Below are 20,779 nucleotides of genomic sequence, written 5' to 3' on the forward strand. Positions count from 1 at the left end.
CAGAATGGACGTCTTCAGTTCCCTCCAAGAGATGTTGAGAAGCATGAGGCAGGCTCACTGCTGACCTGGGATGGTCTCCTGCCAGAGCCTTGGGTTCGCAGCGGCAGCCTGACAGATCTCAAGAAACATGAACCAAGGAGGCAAAAAACAAACCACCGTGCGGTTATTTTATATGACTTGCACGAAATACATCTGTGAACTATAGGTGACTCATAATACAATAAAGGACTAATTAGGTTCAGAACAACACACCAGTGTTTTCCCTCCTCTTAGCAACTAGTTCACTGGAATCCTGAGAGAACATAAGAGACATAAAGGACCCTGGTGTCTGGTTTACCCTTTACTGCAAGATAATTAATCTTACTAGAAAATTAAACCCAGGCTGCCAGGCGGGCATTTTCAGGGTCAATAATTCTTAAGTTACTAGGATACCCATTAATGATACCCAAGTGGTATAGAGGAGTTACTGCCTCTACCCAAAATGGCTGGCTTGTTCCCAAAAATGTGATTCATTCAGGGCAAAATATTTAAATCTGCAAATCCTTGGAGATTAGCAGCAATTTTATTGTAAGTACCACTTAGACATTTTAAACAGACACACAGACACAAGGAAGGACTTCCCTGGTGGTTCAGATGGTTAAAGAATCCTCCCGCAATGCAGGAGCCCTAGGTTCGATCCCTGAGTTGGGAAGATTCCCCTGGAGAAGGGAATGGCAAGCCACTCTTGCCTGGAGAATCCACATGGACAGTGGGAACCTAGCGGGTTACAGTCCATAGGGTTGCAAAGAGTCAGACACAACTAACGCTTTCACTAAAGGAAATCTGGAGTCTTAATTAAACTAGTGCAAAGCATTTATATACACAGCAGATACATAAAAATCATTACTTTTCAATTTTTCTAGTACATAAACCTGATTAATCTCTAAATTCAATACTGAAAAGCACAGCAAATTAAGGCTGGCACTCTACTAAGAACACCTACTAATCGGATTACGCTGCTTATTTTCAAATCTACACCCAACAATGCCTAGAACGACCTGGGAAATAAACAGGCTGGAAATGGTAATTTGAACAATTCCTCTAAAAAAATTATTGAACTTAGTGCCTGCTGCCAGTGTCCTAAAACAGGAAATTCGATGCCACAGAGAACTGTTTTCCCCCTCTCTTCCAACAAACACTTATTAGAGGTGATCTTTCAGACTCCAGATCAAAGTAAACTGGGTAAGAACTCTCAAGCTGAGCATAGGGCAGGAAATTGCCCTGTTTGGCTCCAGTCCTCACCTGTACTGAACACAAAGGACAAACAAGCATATGAGACCAGTGACCCCACCCTCAAAAACGGGGCCAAGGAGAAGTGCTGAGGCTGGAGGTGTGGGCTCCAGGACCAGAGGGGGAAATCCTTGCTCAGGAGTCTGGGTAACAGTCTCCCTGGGTTTGGAGGTGCGGGCAGGAGGGCCCCAGCCCACACCTGGAAAGACAGGTAAGAAGGGAACTGGAGGTTCTTTTTCTGGAGGCAATGGAGAGGTTCCAAGGGATCTTAAACTAGGACAACTTGATCCGGCTTTCATATAATAATTATCATGCGGAACAGTGTGGCAGATGGTTTGAAGAAAACAGGCAGGAAGGCAGGTTGGAAGGAAGCTGCAAGAGCTCAAATAAGTGACAAGAAGCCCAACCACAAGACGTCCCTGGTGGTTCCATGGCTAAGACTCTGCGCTCCCAATGCAAGGATCTGCATTCGATCCCTGGTCAGAGAACTAGATCCCACATGCTGCAACCAAGAATTACCAGGCCGTAACCAACTGAAGAAAGAAAGAACCCACATGCATCAATAAAGATCAAAGATCCCAAGTGCCACAACTAAGACCTAGTGCAGCCAAATAAATAATAAATAAAATTTTAAAAAAGAAAAGCTAAACTATAAAGGGGTAGTGAGGAATGCAGAAAAGGAAAAGCTTTCCACAGACATTTACAAAGTAATCCCCGTACAACTGGGTTGCCAGGGGGATAAGGCAGAAGATACTAGAAAGGAACTGAGACGGACAAGCCAGGAAGGAGGAGAAAGCTTGGAGTGTGTGTGTGAAGAGGCCCAGGGGAGGCAGACGTGAAAGCCGCCGTGCTCAGGTTCTCTGCGAGATGCTGCTGCAGCATTTACAAGAACTGCCTAGTGAGCAGTGGACAAGAAAGGAGGCAGAGCTCAGAAAACTCTGGGGAATCTCAGGCTGGGAAAATCAACCTGGTGGTCATCAGTGGTTCAAGAGTTAAAGCCCTGAGTGGAGATGAGACTAACCAGAGAAAGGTTGAAGGAGGAGAAAAGATGGTTGAGGGCAGACCCTGAAGAAGGGGTGGGACAGGCAGCTTCTGGAGGAGACTGGAGCGTGTCTGAAGAGGGGCAGCAGAGGATGGGATGGTTAGATGGCATCACCAACTCAACGGGCATGAATCTGAGCAAATTCCAAGAGACAGTGGAGGACAGAGGAGCCTGGTGTGCTGCAGTCCACGGGGCTGCAAAGAATCGGACACCACTTAGCGACGGAACAACTGAAGAGGTAGAAGAGAGAGTAGGCAACACAAAAGGACAGTGTATGCGGGGATGGCGGCCAGTAGTGTCAGAAGTCACAAAGAGATCATGCAGGCTACGCTCAAGCACACTCCTGGACCTGGGCATCTGGAGGCCATCACCGGGGGCCCGGGCATGGAGGCACACAGCAGCCTGCAGTGGGTTCAGAAAGTGGATGGAGGAGAGCAAGCAAGCACAGAGTGTTTACCTACTTCTGTCTCCAGAGCTTGAGCTTCAAAGGGAACAAGAAGCAGTCGGAGCAAGACACCGCAGTGAGGAAGGGTTTGTTTGGCCTTTTCAGCTAGAAAGGTCTGGATGGAACTATAGATTGTTAGGAAAGAGCCATGTGACGGGAGAAAGATGTAAGGCAACCAGAAAGGGTGTGCAGGTGGCCAGGCAAGAGGAAGAACACCTCCTTCTCAGAGATCAAAAGGAAAGAGCGAACTGGTGGGTGTGGATGTGGAATTTTTTTTTTTTTAGTCATCGTAGGTGGAAGGCATTGAGATTTATACCTGGTGACGGCCTCCTCTAAATAGTAGAAGCAAAGTTAAAGGCCTCAGAGCAAGCCACATGGCTGCCACCAAGGGTGAGCTGGAGTCACCTTGTCGTTTGAAGCATCTGTGCCACCCAACACGTGCATTGGTCAGATGCCGACACGAACACACGGCCAGGCAGAAAAACAGAACGCTCCTAATGCCTTGTTAAAAGTGTTACACAAAGGGTCATGACTCCAGAGAAGACATGTTGTCTGGCAGAAAGAGTATGAGAACCAGAGGGCAAGGGTCCTGGTTTCATGCCCCCCAGCTCTGCCACTTATGAGCTTAGATCATTAAACTTCTTAGAGACTCTGTTCCACGGCGTGTTAGATGGTGGTTCGTGCCAACTGCCCTGCCCAGCTCACATGGTTGCTGTGACAATCGAAAGGAAGCAAATAAACAAGGGCTTGGGGAATTAAAAGGGGGTGGGTGGGGAGGGGGGGGCAGTCGAGTATTTCCGAGTGCATAAGCTTTGTAAGGGCTTCCCTGGGAGCTCAGCGGTAAGGAATCTGCGTGCTAACACAGGAGATGGAGGTTTGATTCCAGAGCTGGGAAGAATCCCTGGGGCAGGGTATGGTAACCCACTCCAGTGTTCTTGCCTAGAGAATCCCCATGGACAGAGAAGCCTGGTGGGCTATATAGTCCATGGGTCACAAAGAGTCAGACACAACTGACGTGACTACACACACACGCACAAGCTTTGTAAAGTGAAATATTTACACCAGGTGTTGCCAAACTCTGGGAAAGGTGGCCACTGAGGGGTGAGCAGGATGCCATGGAGCTACCAGGCAGGGATGGGGCGGGTGGTGGTCCCGCACCTTGGCAAACCGGCTTTTAAAAGCTCGAAAACCCGCAGGCAAATAAATGCTTTCTTTCCCCAGGCTCTTCATCTGAGTAACACCTGACCATCAAATGTTTAGGGCTTTATTCACCTCGAAACACGGTACCTGGGCACTCCTGGTCCCTCTGATCTGATCCCACCTACACACTCAAGTTACACTCCAATACCCAGGAACATATTCTGAGTCTTCCTGCCTCCTCAAAGCTAACTTCTCACCTTGTTCCTCAAAGTCCAGCTCAAATTTCAACTCTAATCACACCCACCACCACTTACTGAGCTCTTACTACGTACCTAGTACTGACTTAAGCACTTCATAAGGACGGCCCTCAATCCACTGGCCCCACTGCACAGAAGAATAAACGGACAACACAGCAAGGTCGAGCTCCTCTGCCTCCACCCAACCTCCTTGAACCAAAGGTCCAGCTACTTCTATTAGATTTCACACCGTTTCCTGTCTTTATGTCTTTTCTCTCCTTAATCCTTGAGCCTGGAATATACTTTCACCAGTACCCAAAGTGCTCCAGGAAGTGAAAGTGAAGTCGTTCAGTTGTGTCTAACTTTTTGTGACCCCATGGACTGTAGCCCACTAGGCTCCTCCATCCATGAGATTTTCCAGACAAGAGTACTGGAGTGGGTTTGCCATTTCCCTCTCCAGGGGATCTTCCCAACCCAGGGATCAAACCTGGGTCTCCCTCATTGTAGGCAGACGCTTTACCGTCTGAGCTACCAGGGAAGCCCCAGAAGTGCTCCAGAAGTCAACTCAAAAAAAAAAAAAAAAAAAAGTGCAGCTTCCTCTTTTGAAAGTCAGTATAACGTAGGTGTCACAGTTAAGGGCGTCAACTCGAGCTAACCTACTAGGATCTGGGTTCTAGATCCAGCACTCACAGCCCGGGTGAACGTGGAACAAATGAATCTCTCCGCATCTCTGTAAATCTCTAAGTAAAAAGGGAGAGTAACAGTGCTGATACATAGAAAGCGTTTGGAGCAGTTCCTATCATAATGTGTGCAAGACTACAGTGCACAGTACGTGACGGTAATTAGTAATTCCACATTCTCTTTTCATACTGGTGATACTTTATATGTTTTATGGCATGAATCAATGGACTGTCTTTTATTTATTTTTTATAAATAAAAAAAACTAAAAACTCTTTCTTAGCTCCCCTTCGTATCTAGAGGGTGTTCAAACATGGCTGACTAAAATGACAGAAACCTAGAATGTAAGAAGTGAATCCTTCTATGACTAAATTGTTCCTGACAGAAAAGGTTTTTAACATTTTGCAAGAATGTCCAGATTATTTGGCAATAGGAGAAATAATTTTTTTTTAACAAGTTAACATGTTCTCAGGCATGTGAAGGAAAAAATGTTGGAAGTAACATAAGAAACTTTAATTATTCTACTAAATTTTTTCTCTGTAAAATGCAATAGCAAACATTTGCTTTGGGGTGGAGTGTTTTAAAAACTGAGTTGTAAGGGAAAGGAGAATCCACCGAAGGGACTCTGAAAGGCACAGAATGCCCTTCTTTCTTAATTCATGCAATTCAAAGCTTTAGTCTCGCCCAATATGAACTTTCGGAGTTCTTTTTTTTATAAACTGGAACAAAAAAAAAAAAAAAAACCCTAGGGTGATTTATCTAAAGGACAGAGCTAGAAGTAGGACCTCTAATTACTTAAATACTGAGACCTCTAGATTAAAACATTAAACCTCAAAAGCTTTCAGCCGAAGGGATTAAGGAGATTAGAATGGGCTTGACAAATTACCACAGGGTTAGGGGGGTGGAAAAAAGCAGAGAAAAAGTAGGCCAAGCTTAAACAGGGAATAAAATGAGGTTCAAGAAAAATCTAATGAAGTGTGTGGACCCTGAGCATCTGTGGGGAAGGGGGGTAGGGTGGGGAGTGTGCAGGGAGGAGAGAACGGTCGACCTTGGGATTTCAACAATTAAAAAGGAACAACATTCATGCAGAACTGCTTAGAAAGTTCTTGGAAAATGTGAACGTGCTGCAAAGTTAACCTTGGAAAATGATTTTCAAATAGATCTTGGCAACTAGAGAGGAGAAATCCAAGGCCAAAAACTAAACTTGTTATGATAACATGAAGCAAGATCTTCTCTTTAAAGGCATGCTGCTTAAATATCTCATGCATATCAGCCACTCCCTCCAGAGCCTCAGTCAAGACCACTAACTGGGTCATCAACAGGACTCCCCTTGGAATATCTGGTTTTCTGTCCCTGAAGATCATCAGCTGGCTGAAAATAAAACACAATTAATCCAGAGAAGAGCTGCAGTGACTCTGCGAGAGCCTGGGAGAGCACACAGCCTGGAAAGATTCTAAAGTAGTGAACGTCTCCACCTTGGCAGAGGCACAGCGTGAGGGACCCAGGGGGGATCCAATAACCCTCCACAAACATCTCAAGTGTGAAAACAACAAAGAGGAACAGGAATTTCTTATCCTGGTACCAAATGTACTTCTGGCATCATGAGAAGGAAAGTAAAACCTACAAAGAAAACAACTCCAGTTAATACCACCCAAAATGATGTTCCAGGTTCAATCGTAGGCTGTCTTCTTGCTCTTTAAGCAATTCTATTCTTTGCACCAACTCATTTCTAGCAATTTTAGAGCTCTTTTTTCAAAAATATTTTGCTTCTGTTATTTAAAATGTTTCCTTCAGAGTTTAAAGAGTTTCTTCAAACTGAAGAAAAAAAAAAAAAATGCCAGGATCAGGAAATTAAAGGTGGCAGCATCTACTCAGCTCTAGCTGGCGAAACAGAAAATCTGATTTTTCACCAGATTCCTCCATTTTGTAAATATTGGCTCAAAGGGGAGGAAAAAAAGAAAAAAACACATTATATAGGCAAAACAAAATAGTCTGCAGGTCCAGTCTAGCCCTTGGACTGTTTGCAGCTTCAACTCAAACTTGTCAGTCATTTGCCACTATTTTTAAACTTCTATATTTAGATATTTGGGGATCTAAAATTTAGCCAAGCAGATACAGGTTAGTCACTATTCATTATTTCTCATAAAAAGAAAGTACTCTGCCTCAGACTCTCAACATCCTCGAAGAACTGTGCACACAGACAACCTTTTTCGCTCTGCCATCGTTTTCCTCACAAACATGTAAGTCACATAGGTCTACCCAAGTTAACGAGCTCCAGCTCATGGAATCTAATTTAAATTTGCAATAAAAGAGCTACAGTAATACAAATATTAGGAAACTGAGTGAGGCTAAATAAGTTTGTATCAGAATCTGACTTTCCCCCATGAGCTTGAAAATGTTGGAGACTCAAGGAAAAAAGGGCTTCCGTGCCAAAAGAAACTGGAGACAGAAGAGACACAGGTTTGATCCCTAGGCAGGGAAGATCCCCTGGAAGACAGCATGGCAAACCACTCCAGCATTTCTTGCCAGGAGAATCCCCATGGAAAGAGGTGCCTGATGGGCTTACAGTCCAAAGGGTCACAAAAAGTTGGACACGACTGAAGTAACTTAGCACGCAAGGAAAAAAGAAAAAAAAATACATGAGCTGTAGAGAAAGTGTGTATGTAGGCTTGCGGGCGCTAGCCCCTTATTTCTTCCCTGTGGTTCCTCTCATGTCCTGCTCAGCACAAGCAGACTCACCAATTCAGCAGATCTTTTGGTCTCAGGGTCCACATGGGAAACCCCAGAACCCCCAGAAAGGAGGCTCTTCTTGAACTTCTTGCGGCTTGTTATCAGTCCTTCTAAAACAGTTTTATTTCCAGGCTCTAGGAGAAACCTCGTGAAAATCAGCTACAAACACTTGAGTCCACCTGTACACTTGCTGAATTTTCTATGATGGGGCCCAGGAATTTTTATTTTTAGACATTTGTATTTTTAACCAGCTTCCCCCAGGTGATTCAAAACCTGCCACTGAGTTTCAGAATGAATGCATAAAATGAATGCACAAATTCCCTTTGATCTACAGTCCAGGGTTTATAACCCAAGAAAACATCCAACGGTCTCTGTACATCATGCAGCATAAACCACTGGCACATACTTGCCCTCTGCTTGGAATACTGATATGGTTTAACTCCTAACACACCTACTGTATAGCCTGGATGCTGGTGTGCCCCCAGAAGTCAGGCTGAGATCCTGTCTCCCAAAGGTGATGACAGTAAGGGGTGGGGGCCTCAGGGAGATGCTTAAGTTGTGAGGGTAGAGTCCTCAGAAATGGAATTGATGCCTTTGAAAAGTTTCAGAGAGTATTTTGAAAGGAAAAATCTTTTCTAGTTATCCAGCCTTGTAATTAAATAATTTTGAATAGCCAAAAAAAAAAAAAAAAAAAAAGAAAAGTTTCAGAGAAAGTCCTAGTCCCTCCCACCATGTAAGGACGCAGCAAGAAGGCATCGGCTGGGAACCAACAAGAGAGCCCTCATGAGAACGTGACCATGCTGATGGCCTGATCTTGGACTTTTAGCCTCCAGAACTGTGAGAAATGAATTTCTACAGTTTACAAGCCATTCAATCTGCGGCATTTTGTTATAGCAGGTAGCATGGTCTAAGGTAACTTCTCACTTTCTTCAGTTCCACTCACCATTCAGATCTCACTCAATGCTTCCCCTGAGGAGTCTTCCCTAAGCACCTACATTCTAAGCCACAATCCCCCCTTTGGATCTTATAATAGTTTTTGTGTTGTGTTAAGTCACTTCAGTCGTGTCCCACTCTTTGCAACACCATGGACCGTAGCCCTCCAGGCTCCTGCTATCCATGGGATTTTCCAGGCAAGAATACTGGAAGGTGTTGCCATTTCTTTCTCCAAGGGATCTTCCCAAATCAGGGATCAAACTTGCATCTCTTATATCTCCTGCATTGGCAGGTGGGTTCTTGACCACCAATGCCACAGGGAAGTCCCAATAATAACCGTTTGCAAATTCCCTTATATTATAGAATTAGATTAGATCCACTTACATTATAGGGTTAATAGAACCTGCCAGAGTTCTCACACATTGATCTGAGTGGTTATTTGAATAGTGTCAGTTTCTAACTAGATAGTTAAGGTCCAAGAGGACAAAAATCACCTGGGATTTGCCCACCACTATAACCCCATCCTCAGCACCAGGCTTGCCATCTCCATACTTGAAGATATATTAAAGTACAGAACTAATGATGGGATATGGAAGGGGGGAACTTAACAATACTCTGAGTGATGCATTAGCAGGATATACACCATTGACATAGCAGAAGTGAACCTCTTTAGGGGTTAGATCATTTCATAATGGGGAAGTTCCTCTTTTCAGAGTATAAGACAGTAATAGAGCTAAACAAGAAAGTAGGGAAGACTATGCATGAACACAAAGGGAATCATTTATCACAGTTTTCCCTGTGGATTACTCCACACTATGAGGCCGGCGGTTTACTTAAAATGGAAGGTGTAATTTAAGAGTTGCCATGCGTTAAGGTAGTCCAACAATGAATTCACAGCTGCAGGTGACACCTGAGTCTTGAAAGGAGGCTGAAGGATTTGGTATCAGAAAATGTTCCCAAATGATGTCATGAGAGGCCACAGCGAAGAGCAACTGCTTTGCAGAAATGAGAAACCATCAGATCTCAAAGCCAGATTTCTCTGGAGGGGAATGACGTAGGACCATACGAGCATGTAGAAGCAGAAGCAAGTTTAAACTGACAGTAAACTTTGCTGGGTTCCAGGGACTTATTTGCGTAAGTTAAGATACTTGAAATATTTACACATACACTTCAAACCTTGAATGGAAAAAACAGAAACCTAGCATTTCCCTTCATCTATAAGCAGATTCTCACATTTCCAAGATGACCTTTGATTCTTTTTGTTGCCAAAGACCCAGTAGGACCCCATTTCTTTCCACCCCTGAGCTTGCCACAGGTTGTAGAACTGAGCCAGGGAAAGCCCGGTTGAGGGCCTCTTCAGCTGCACCTGCCTGGTCCCCAAACTTCAAACCCTCACTACATGCAAACACAGCCCAAATTTATTTCCAGTGCTAAGATGAGATTTCTTTTGTGTTATGATTTCCATTCATCTTGTGTGAAACTTCCAGGATTTAAGCTATGTCAAGTGGTTCAGAATGGAGTCCCAGTGACCAATGTGAACATCTGTATTAGTTGTTTTGAAAAGTCTACCACAGAGTCATGAATGTCTTAACAGCAAGACCATGACACCCACAGATAACTCCTTAAAATGAGCCCGCGGAGCCAAGCAACTGAAGGCTCTCCCCGGGAGGACCCGCCTCCCCTCCTGAGAGCTAGCCCATGGCTGCTGGAGGTTCTGTCCTAGCAGAGGGCAAATTCTGCTCATGCTTGTCCCAAGACCTGTGGCTGAACCAGAAGAAACTGCTCATGCCAAGATGCTGCCTTTCTGGACTTCTTGGAGTGGTTCGTCATCCCTTTTCCTATTTTTCCCATTTGACTGACCTGTGCCATGTGCTTATTGAACACTGGCTCCATTTCATTTATTTCCAAACCTGTGATTCTTACCCCTCCACAAACACCCAGTCTTAATGTTTTCTCTGGGCTGGTCTACTACTGACCATGGTCAACGTGTCCTGTCTACCTAGATACTAAACGGTATCTTGAACATAATGTACAATCTACCCAGAGCTCCTGGTTTTCCCTCCAAACCTGTTCGGCCCAGGTCAACTCCATCTCTGGAGCAGGGATCATCTCACCACCCAAACCTCTCTAATAGCAACCTCCTCAGGACTTCCCTGGTGATCCAGTGGTTGAGACTCCAAGCTCTCAATGCAAGGGACAAGGGTTCAATTCCTGGTAGGGGAACTAAGATCCCATTTTGTTGCAAGGCATTATTGCCCCCACCCACCCCCCAAAAAATAGATCCTTCCTTGATGTCTCACTTTCACTCACACCTCAAGCCCACTCACATCTACATTCAATCACAAAGCCCTGCCCGATACATCTGGAATCTGTCTGCTTCTCACCACATCCACTACCGTTATCCTACTCCAAGCCATCAGCATCTCCTACCCCCACAGTCTGGCCTCCCTACTTCGGTCACCTTTGTCCCTCCAGGCCATTCTCCACCCAGAAGCCAGAGTGATCCTTTTCAAAAATAAAGAAAGTAGATATATCATTCTCCTGCTCAAGACCCTCCAGTGGTCTCCAAGAATTTTTTTTTGTGAGGGAGTAGAATTGCTTTACAATATTGTGTTCATTTCTGCTATACTATTAAGTGAATCAGCTATATATATACCTCCACTCCCTCTTGACCTTCCCTCCCACCCCTTCCCACCCACGTAGGTCATCACAGAGCTCGAAGCTAAGCTCCCAGTGCTATACAACTGCTTCCCACTAGCTATTTTTCACAGGGTAGTGTGAATATGCATCCGTCTTAATCTCCCAGTTCACCCTACCCTCCTTCCCCTCACACATCCATTCCCTCTGCCAGCATCTCTATTCCTGCCCTGCAAACAGATTCATCTGTACCATTTTTCTAGATTCCACATATATGCGTTAATACACGGTATTTGCTTTTTCTTTCTGATTTACTTCTCATTCTGACCTGGGGCTTCCTTGGTGGCTCAGATGGTAAAGAATCTGCCTGCAATGTGGGAGACCAGGGTTCCATCCATCTCTGGGCGGGGAAGATCCCCTGGAGAAGGAAATGGCAACCCACTCCAGTATTCTTGCCTGGAGAATCCCATGGACAGAGGAGCCTGGTGGGCTACAGTTCATGGGGTGGAAAAGAGTCTGAAAGACTGAGAGATATCTTATCTGATTTCCTTACTTTGCTCCCTGCAGATTTAAAAAGCAGAAGTAGAAAGATGGTAGAACTGAGAGTTTAGTTAGAACTGAGTAGTTAGTTCTACTAGCTAAACTGCTCTGCTACTAACTAAACTGTAGGAAAATTAAGTGCCTTCAGCCTTCTATGCTTTATTTGCAAAATGAAAGGGCTGTAGGTTTTTTAATATATATGAAATTCTAATATTCTGAATCCAGTATACAATTTAACATGCCTACCTCCGCTTACTCTAATTTTCCCTTTCAGTAAAATGTGTTTCATCAGTCCTGCCTCTAAGCACAGCTCCTCCAGCCCAAGGTCCATGCTTAGGAGCACTCACACAGAGATGCCTTGGTTTTCCTCTCATTTGTTCCCTTCAGGTAGAAAAGCACTAGAAAGGAATCTCAGCCCTCCATCTGGGCAGCTCCATCTCTGCTGTGGCAACTCTACAGCCGGAAGGCATCCACACGAAACGGCAGAGTTCTGGCTGTGCCCTCAGATGGTCATTTCAAGCCACTATACATCTTCCAGTTGACACAAGACTAAAACCAACATTGCAGAGAAAAACCCAGCACAGACGGTGTGCTCTGGCCTCTGTTTAGTCCGAATGTTGACCCGGTGGTAATTTTTTTCCCTGTAGTATTTTAGGAGAGACTAAGTTTTAACAGTGAGCATGACTCATCCCAGAAAGGAATACCATCTTCTAGGAGAACCAACTAAACTATACAAACTCAGTGTTTCCCATGAAATGGAAGGACAGAAATTAGTAAGGAACTCATACATATGTACGTGGTTTGAGAATAAAGGACTCCAGGCAGACGAGATCACTTTCCCATTTAGGTCCGTTTTAAACAACACGCTTTGATGGAAGCAGTAAGGAAGGGAGAACAAAGAAACAAACCGCAAAACCCTCACGCTCAGAAAGCCAGGAAAGGAAACCTCCTCCAACCTGCCTTAGGACAAATTCAGCAAATAAAGGAAAACCACTTAGCCATGCCCATGTCCCTTCCCGTAGCTCTATCAACAGCCAACTTCCCCTTCCGCCCTGGTATTCTCTGCGCTTCTGCACCACGGCCACAAACAGCCCAAGAAGTTGCTTATTTTCTTGTTCTACATTCAGAGTTTACCTGCTCTGGGGTTAGTGCCCTGCTTTTTTTTTTCCTGTCCCCCACCCTTTATGCTTTTCTTTGATTCACCAGAATACTAAAATTTGAGATTTTTAAATCCAGTCTATATGTTTTAAAAACCATAAAGTATTGTCATCTTATTGGGTCTACGAACTGAAAATAAATGGTAAGTCTATGAAATGCAAGATCTTACTTAAAAGAGCTAAAAACAAATCTAAACTCTAGCCAGAGAGCACCAGTATTCCTGCTCCCCAGACTGACTCCCCTTCATTACAAGTTCTATGCCCAGAGCCCTCCAATGCCCTAGCCTCAGCCCATCCTCCTATGCCACCCACACCGTCCAGGGGCTCCAAGACAGTGGACACCACAACAGCCACTGGCTTGACAGCCCTGCTCAGAGGCCGGACGGAGCTACCACGTTAAAATGAAGGCTGACTACAAACAGAGGCTGAAGACCAAATGTTTACCTCTACTCATTTGCTGATAGTAGATTAAAAAAAAAAAAAAAAAAGAAAGAAAATCCCATTCTCTTATCACCAAATCTATGGAGGATTTCGTTCAGTCCAAAAAATGTCCACTCAGAAAATATGCAAGAATATGTACACTTATGGCTGATTTGTGTTGTTTTAAGGCAGAAACCAATACAACCCTGTAAAGCCATGACCCAATTAAAAACAAGTTAAAAAGAAAATATGCAAGGGCCACCTAATGCGGTCCTATGTTTGAAATATGTATTAAGTCCAAGGAGTTTTAAGACCCTGGAGACATCTCAACTGGCCTTATCTTTTTTTTCTTTTAAACCAATAAAGCAAAATGTTATCTGCTATCCTCTCACCTAAAAAAGTCTACAGGAAAACCTGTTGGCTGAATTTACGTGGGCTCACAATCTTAAGGCTGAAGTCTGAGGCTTCCTCTATGCACCTAGTAGCAGACAGTTTTTGAACTGTTGTCATGTGTATAGGCCGACCTTCACACTAGCCTGCCTTCTCTCTGGGGCAGGGACCCACCCTGGGCTTACCCATATGATTGGGCATTTGGTAGACAACGCAAATATTTGCTAATTTGCCTTAAAATTGTTTTAAAGCAAATTTAGTTGCTTAGTTTTTTGGGGGAAGGAAAAAAAAAGTCAAATTGTCCCCTTACCTTTTTTAAAAAACTAGGAAAATATAACAGACCTTATTTGATAAATAAAGCAAAGAAAATTCCAATATGTTCTTTCTGAATTATAAGGAGGGCTGACTGATCATAGGGGTTTCCCCAGTGGCCCAGTGGTTAAGGATCCGCCTACAATGGAGGAGATGCAGGCAAACCCTGGGTCGGGAAGATCCCCTAGAGGAGGAAATGGTAACTCACTCCAGTATTCTTGCCTAGATAATCCCATGGACAGAAGAGCTTGGTGGGCTACAGTCCACAGGATCACCATAAGTCAGACATGACTGACCACAGGAGGAAGGACCTCTGTTCTCCACCTTCATTCTCTGCCCTTCCCCAATGCTCATCCCAGCACAAAATGTTCAATAAATGCCTCACAGCAGTGAATGTGTATAACTTACACAGTTAAAGGGAAAGTTCTGCCATCTTGGTCATTTCTACCATCCTCTCCGACCACCCCCCCCACCCCCAGCCATTTCTAATTTTTCTTCAGCCCACAAACCAGTCACATTTCGAAGATATCCAGAGACACTCCAGCTCAAGAGTTAATTGTGGCCAGAACCCTAACCTCTTCTAAACTAAAAGCTGAAGTCCCAAAGAAACAGAGTTTCCTCCTTCAAGATAAGTGTTATCTTTCCAGCTGAAGATCCTGGAGTCTTTTTTTTTAAACCTTCCAACACTGGTATCTGGGTGCACATACAAGACTTTGAGCAATGGGTTTGCAAATTAGAATGTCTATACATGCAACTGAACCACAGGCTTAACCTTAACAGGTAAGTGCTAAAATAAATTCACTTCAAACATTTCACTTTGCACTATGAATGTGAACTTGAATAACTGCTGATAATTTAGAACTGCAGTGCTAGGACGGGTGCCCTGATTCTCCTCATTCAAGCACCACACTGCCATGTGTCAAAAGAGCAGAAAATGAATTTTTTCTTTGTTGAAAAAGATTTGAATGTTTTGGTTTCATCAAAAAGCCATCGTTGAATAACATTCTGTATTATATTTGTGACTCACTCTCAAATGCGATGTCACCACACCCCCACTCTTCTTTTGTAGATGGTAAATAAAACTGAAATTTAGTTTCAAAGTTTCTTACAATTTACAGGGAACAAATCTTTAAAAATTAATACTTTGCCTTCAACATTTTGACCTCTTATTTTTATGGTTTGGATCTGAGGAAGAACTAACTGGGGCAGAGCATGTATCAACCAAAACAATTTTTTTCTTTATATTTTCTTTAATGAAGTCATGCCCCTGCCCCACAAAGTTAAAAATATCAAAGACAGCTCAAAACCTTTCTGGAACTTTCATGATAGAACTGTTCTCTGCCTTGACTGGGTTCTGGATCAGGTGTACACATTTTTCAAAATGTGATGTCCTCTAACCATCTCTACATTTTACTGTATGTAAATCATGGCTCAATAAAAAGATCTTTCAAGACTTCCCACAAATCACATTTCAATATCTGTCATGAGTAATCCACCTCGGACCTGAGTTTCCTATGTGCAACAAGATCCTAAAGCCAGGAAGGAATCTCCCTCCACAAAGGCCACAGACACCCCTGCCCTGAAACCTCCAGAACACGACCCCTCAGATCTTCCTTCCCGCAGGCATCGCCCCAGATATGAACCTCCACTCACCTCGACTGACTGAGAAGGCATCTTCAGCTTTGTGAGCTTGGCTTTGGCAGGCACTTTTAAGTCTGATTTCTCAAAGGTCTGCTGCCGGTACTCCTCCGGCAGGGGTTTCAGTTCGGGAGACTCGCTAGGAGCCTGGTCTTGACCGTCCATGGGCCGGACATAAGCCGTGGGCTTTTGCTGCATTGCAAGGCTTTTTGAGGGGAGGGAGGGCGGGGGGAAAGTCTGAGAAGGTGGCTGAGGAGGGGCTACCCCGAGGCTGGCCACTGCCACTGTGCCGTCTTGAGGGGCCTCCTTATCACACACCTTCACTGCTAGGTCCTTGGGAGACTTGGCCAGGCAGTAGCCCTTACTGCTGCTGCTGGGAACTCTGCCGCCTCCCTGCGTCCTGGGAGCAGCCTGCTGGTTGGAATGTACGGGTGACAGAGGGGGCACTGGGGAAGGCAAAGAGAAGAGAGGCGAAAGCTCCCTCTCCGGAGCGGAGTCTGTCGTCAGAGCACAGTGGTCCCCCTCAGCCCTGCGGTCACCCTTTTTGTGATGACTAGAGCCGTACCCCTCCTGACCGAGGCGCTCTTGGGTCAGGTGCTGGCTGTCCAGTGGGCCGTAGCTTTTGACATGGAGACTTGGCATTGGTTCCATTCTTGGCTGTGCCATCTTTGGGTGGTGGCCGATGTTACCAGCAGGAAGTGGTCCACAGGCAGGAGTGTTAACGGGCTGGTGGTGGACACTGGTGTGCAAGGAGTGGGGTGGAATGCTGCTCCCCTTCTCAGGAAATAAAGGGTATCTTGGCTTCCCCAGCCTATTTTCGGAAGCATCCAAGCGCTGGGGGTGGGACTTGCTACTGAGGAACTCCTTCATCTCTTCATAGTTTCCCAGCATGTTCTGTATCCGACTGGATAGCTCATCACCTTTCTCTGTCTGAAAAAAGAGAAAACAGCAGAGTTAGATACTAACGGACAAAGCAAGAAGGGAAATCACCATTTAGTAAACCACGTTACATAATGCCATTAGAAAAGAAACATCTCAATATAATGTGTAACACAGAATTTAACATGCAACTTCAACTCAACTCCCCTGTTGAGAAGCCTGCCATGGACAAATATTACTAAATACAGGACACGAACATTACAAAAGAAAACCACAAACTTTGATCATTTTGATTAATGAGGTTGAGAACTTTTATATTTTGTTTTCAAAAACAATCTCTAGGATAACTGTCTTATTTCCACAGTTGCGACCCTTGTTCAGACTCACTTTCAACACAAAGTCAAACATGCTGATAAATCGGACTTTTCCGTATTCAAGAAATACCTTGTATGGCTCTCCAAAAAGGGGGATCTTTTCAGAAAATGCCTCTTTATCTTGGTGAGCTTCCTGGTTGCGTCTTTCCTTCTCTCTAATTCGAAGCAGGTTTCTGTCTTCATTGTACAAGCTGCTTCAGACGCCACAAAAGAACAGAAACAAAGTTTATCAGTATCCAAGCCTTGCTGCGTTCGCACATTTGTGAGGGAGGCAAGGACAGCTCAGAAAGCTGTGACAACAGAGAGATAATTTAAAGAAAGCACAAGGGACCTCCCTGGAGGTCCAGTGGCCAAGACTCCAAGTTCCCAATGCAGGGGGCCTGGTTCGACTCCTGGTCAGGGAACCAGATCCCTCATGCCGAAACAAAGAGCCTGCATGCCAAATAAATAAATAAAAACAAATACTAAAAAAAGAAAGAAAGAAAGCCCAAGTGTCTCATCCTACTCCTAAATTAAGGCCACAGTCAACTAACTGGCTGTGACCCTCCAGCTCCGGTCCTGGCTCTGGAAACCTAAGCATTCATTTTGCCCGCCTGCCTTTGTGGCTCAGGGCTGACTCCAAACGGAACAGTCTTTTATAGTCAGTGGGGGAACTGAGACAAGATTAATGATATTTTTGCTTCCAGTCTGCAAAATACCAGGTAGAGGTAGAAGCTTTTCATCTGAAGAAGTCAGCAGGATGTGAACTTTAAAAAGGCTGTTTTCCTGGATCAGTATTGTACATTTTGGAAGATTAAAATCAAAGGGCTTATTTCATAATTAAAAGATTACCAGGCACCCAAAACAGCATTTACTTTCTTTTCAGCCCACTCTCCTGGAAGTGTCTTAGCATGTAAACCTGAAAAGATAATTTTTATTTCTCATTTCAAGTGTCAAGGATGGGAAAATCCGATTTTAGATGTCAGCTCTACCACAGAGAAACCTATAATCTGATGGCCGAACTTAAACCACATAAAAATGTATCCTAAATCATCAGCCCTGGCACCGAAGGGGTTAAGATCTGTCAAATCACAAAAAATGGAAACCCACAAGAGTGCAGTTTCCGCGTATAAACCAGAAGTGGGCTTGCCTTAGGTCAGAACTGAGGCCAGGCCATCCCAACCCCACACATGATATGGGTAGAATAATGAAAATAAGAACTGTTAAGAAGGGGCTTTCCCTGGTGGCTCAGGGGTGAAGAATCCACTTGCCAGGTTCAGGTGACATGGGTTCGATCCCTGACCCGGGAAGATCCCACGTGCCTCGCAGCAAGGAAGCCCGTGGACCACAACTACTGAGCCTGTGCTCTAGGGCCCGCGAGCCACAACTACTGAAGCCCAAATGCCCTAGAGCCCGTGCTCCACAACAAGAGAAGCTACGGCGATGAGAAGCCCATCCATCACAGCTAGAGAAAAGACCATGCAACAGGGAAGACCATGCACAGCCAAAAATTTTTTTAATTATTTGAAGAAAGAAAAAAAAAAAAAAAACCATTGGAAGACTTCTGTCCTCATAGACGTGCTTTAGCATATCTACTGAACCTTTCCCCCAGTTTATTATCTGAATAAATCTAAAAATATTCAGCTGTCTCTCCAAGGCACTATGGGCCTTAGAAATTCTAGCCTTGCTGTTGGACACCTACCCTCCACTCCCTTTCTCGGCCTCTCTCAGGACTTCTCTGATTTTCCTGACCTGAGCCTACTTATTGGTCTCCCTGCCTCCCCCATGTTGCATCCCTCTAATTTAGCCTTCTCGTGGAAAGAAATCTGACCTAAGGCTCTGGTTAAGTGTTCAACAGCTCTTTGCTGCTACAGAATTAACTCTCAACCCTTGCTTTGGCACTAAAAACTCCCCCATGAGCTAGATCGACCCCAAAAATGACCTCGTTGCCTGCCAGCTGGCCCATCATGTGCATTCTACATGACAGCCATGTCCATTTCCCAAACACATCTGGTCAAGGGCACCCCCCTGTTCTAGTGCCCCCAACCCCAGAACCCCCTTTCACTGAAGGATAACCATTCTTCCAGGACCCGTGTACCCACAAAGTATGATTCTCCTGCAAATCACCTCTATATTCCAGGCACACCAGCCTACTCCCTGCTTCTCAGTGATATTGCAGACTTCGATGCTTTCATTTTCATTATATGAATTTCTTCTGCTTCTCTCTCAACCACATACACTAGCCCCAATTTCCAACTACCAGTAACTATCTGGAGTGACTCCAATTTCACCCACACTCAAGACTTCCTCCAATCCACCTGATGATACATCATGTGGTTCTCCCTCTCTTTTCCCCTTTCCCCATGAAAAGAGGAAGACCCATCAGAAAAGAACCTCTCATATTTTTCTGTCTCCTGGTGCTAATGCAGAGCACTCTGCATAAAAGCCAAACACTCAATGTTTTTTAATTTAAAAGTAGTCGCTAGGCTTAACAGTGTATTACTTCTAATTTTTAAAATATAACTCTGAAAGACACGTGTAAGAACATTGTTTAAAAAATTATAATCACTAAAAAATGACTCTGCTATTTCAATCTATAGGTTGGGGGAGGGGAATGGCATGGTAGAGGCTAACCTACCCAGTTGAATTCACTGGGATGCAGTAAAGAATACCTGCTTGGACTACAACAGCACAAACTTTTCCTCGATGATGGGGTATTTTGATATCAGATTTTAAGAGGACAACAATGTGACCATTTATGTGAGTCAATGTACTAAAAATGCCGAGGGAAAACTAAACCAAAAACTGACTTATGGAGTCTTCTTTAAAGAGAATCTGAAACTCACACACTTCAGACAGACTTATTTCTGGGTGACAGCAGTGCAGTGGACCTGTTGACCACTCCAGAATTCCTGCAATGGTTTTATGATTTTGGTGATCCTTGTTGGCTGAAAAACAAGGAAAAGAACCACGTAGCATTAACATCCAACTATGGGAGCCAAGTTTAAGAGGGTTGATGAGAAAGCAGCTTTTCCTTCAAACTTGCTTCACGGCCACTTTGTTTTTGCAGGGAGGGGTGGGGCATAACACAAGTCCTTGACGCAACTTGAACTCCCAAGCTTCTCTTCTGCAAAGCTACCTGGTACAGACACCCCACACGGGCGCATGGAGAAGGGGATGCAGCTCTGCAAGGTTCTCCCTTGTCTGATTCTGCTGGTTACATCAGTGGAGTTTCTAGAGCCTGATTTGTTTATGAGTGTTCACAGCCCGTGGCTCTGTTAAAAGAGCTCTGCCCACTTCTGAGTAACTGCTACCTTTCTTAAAAAAGGGAACCCTAAATGACAAAATTCTCAGTCCTGGATTAAACACTGAGCATGTATAATACCAGTGCCTTAAATAGTAGGCTGCTCAGGGTCCTTGCTTAAGTTTCCTGTCAATTGCATGCACGTGAAGACAAGCTACACTGGTTTACAGTTACAAAAGTATTTTAAATTGATCATTAGGGGTTTTACCATGCTTCTAGATTTTTATTCCAAAATAATACAAGCTGCTACATAAATAATGAGAAGAACAACCCAATTTTACAAAATTTCAAACACTGGCTCGCGACTCAAAAACTGAGGCTCATATCTCCTACCAGGAAGAAATTCTACTAAAGATTCTGCTTAAAGGTTTTACTTCATTAATTAAAAAAAAGAAAAGTTCAAAAGCCACACCCAGATTTCACTGGCAGACATATGTAATCTTAGAGCAATTTTTTTTTTTCCCCTTTAGGCTTTTAAAAGACTTTATTGGGCGCTTTTTTCCCCCCATGTCAGTTTTGAGATGAACTTTGAGTATTTTTTTTTTCTTATTCACCATTACCCTTCAACTAAGAAACCCAAAATAGTGAGGTGGGGAAAAGCCATCCCAGGTGTCACCAGTAGGATGAGTTTTATGAGGTCTAAACTTGGTGAGAGAAAACTCACTCTCACCCACAC

At 44.2% G+C, this 20,779-nt stretch overlaps 1 protein-coding gene across 8 annotated transcripts in view; it reads right to left on the reverse strand.

Annotated features, from left to right (window-relative positions):
* Positions 1 to 20,779, reverse strand: part of AFF1 (ALF transcription elongation factor 1) — a 198,645-nt gene that overhangs the window by 81,653 nt on the left and 96,213 nt on the right. For 5 of the 8 annotated variants that reach the window (XM_070458170.1, XM_070458169.1, XM_070458164.1 and 2 more), the window contains 2 exons: positions 16,891 to 17,014; positions 15,583 to 16,497 (listed from right to left, as the gene is read on the reverse strand). The exons of 1 other annotated variant lie outside the window; for it this stretch is intronic. In XM_070458170.1, the coding sequence (XP_070314271.1) occupies positions 15,583 to 16,497; positions 16,891 to 17,014 (1,039 nt within the window). The remainder of the gene's footprint in view (positions 1 to 15,582; positions 16,498 to 16,890; positions 17,015 to 20,779) is intronic. 2 more of the 8 variants (XM_070458165.1, XM_070458168.1) reach the window with 1 other exon arrangement.

This window comes from Odocoileus virginianus, chromosome 29, assembly GCF_023699985.2.
Source record: "Odocoileus virginianus isolate 20LAN1187 ecotype Illinois chromosome 29, Ovbor_1.2, whole genome shotgun sequence".
NCBI lineage: Eukaryota > Metazoa > Chordata > Mammalia > Artiodactyla > Cervidae > Odocoileus > Odocoileus virginianus.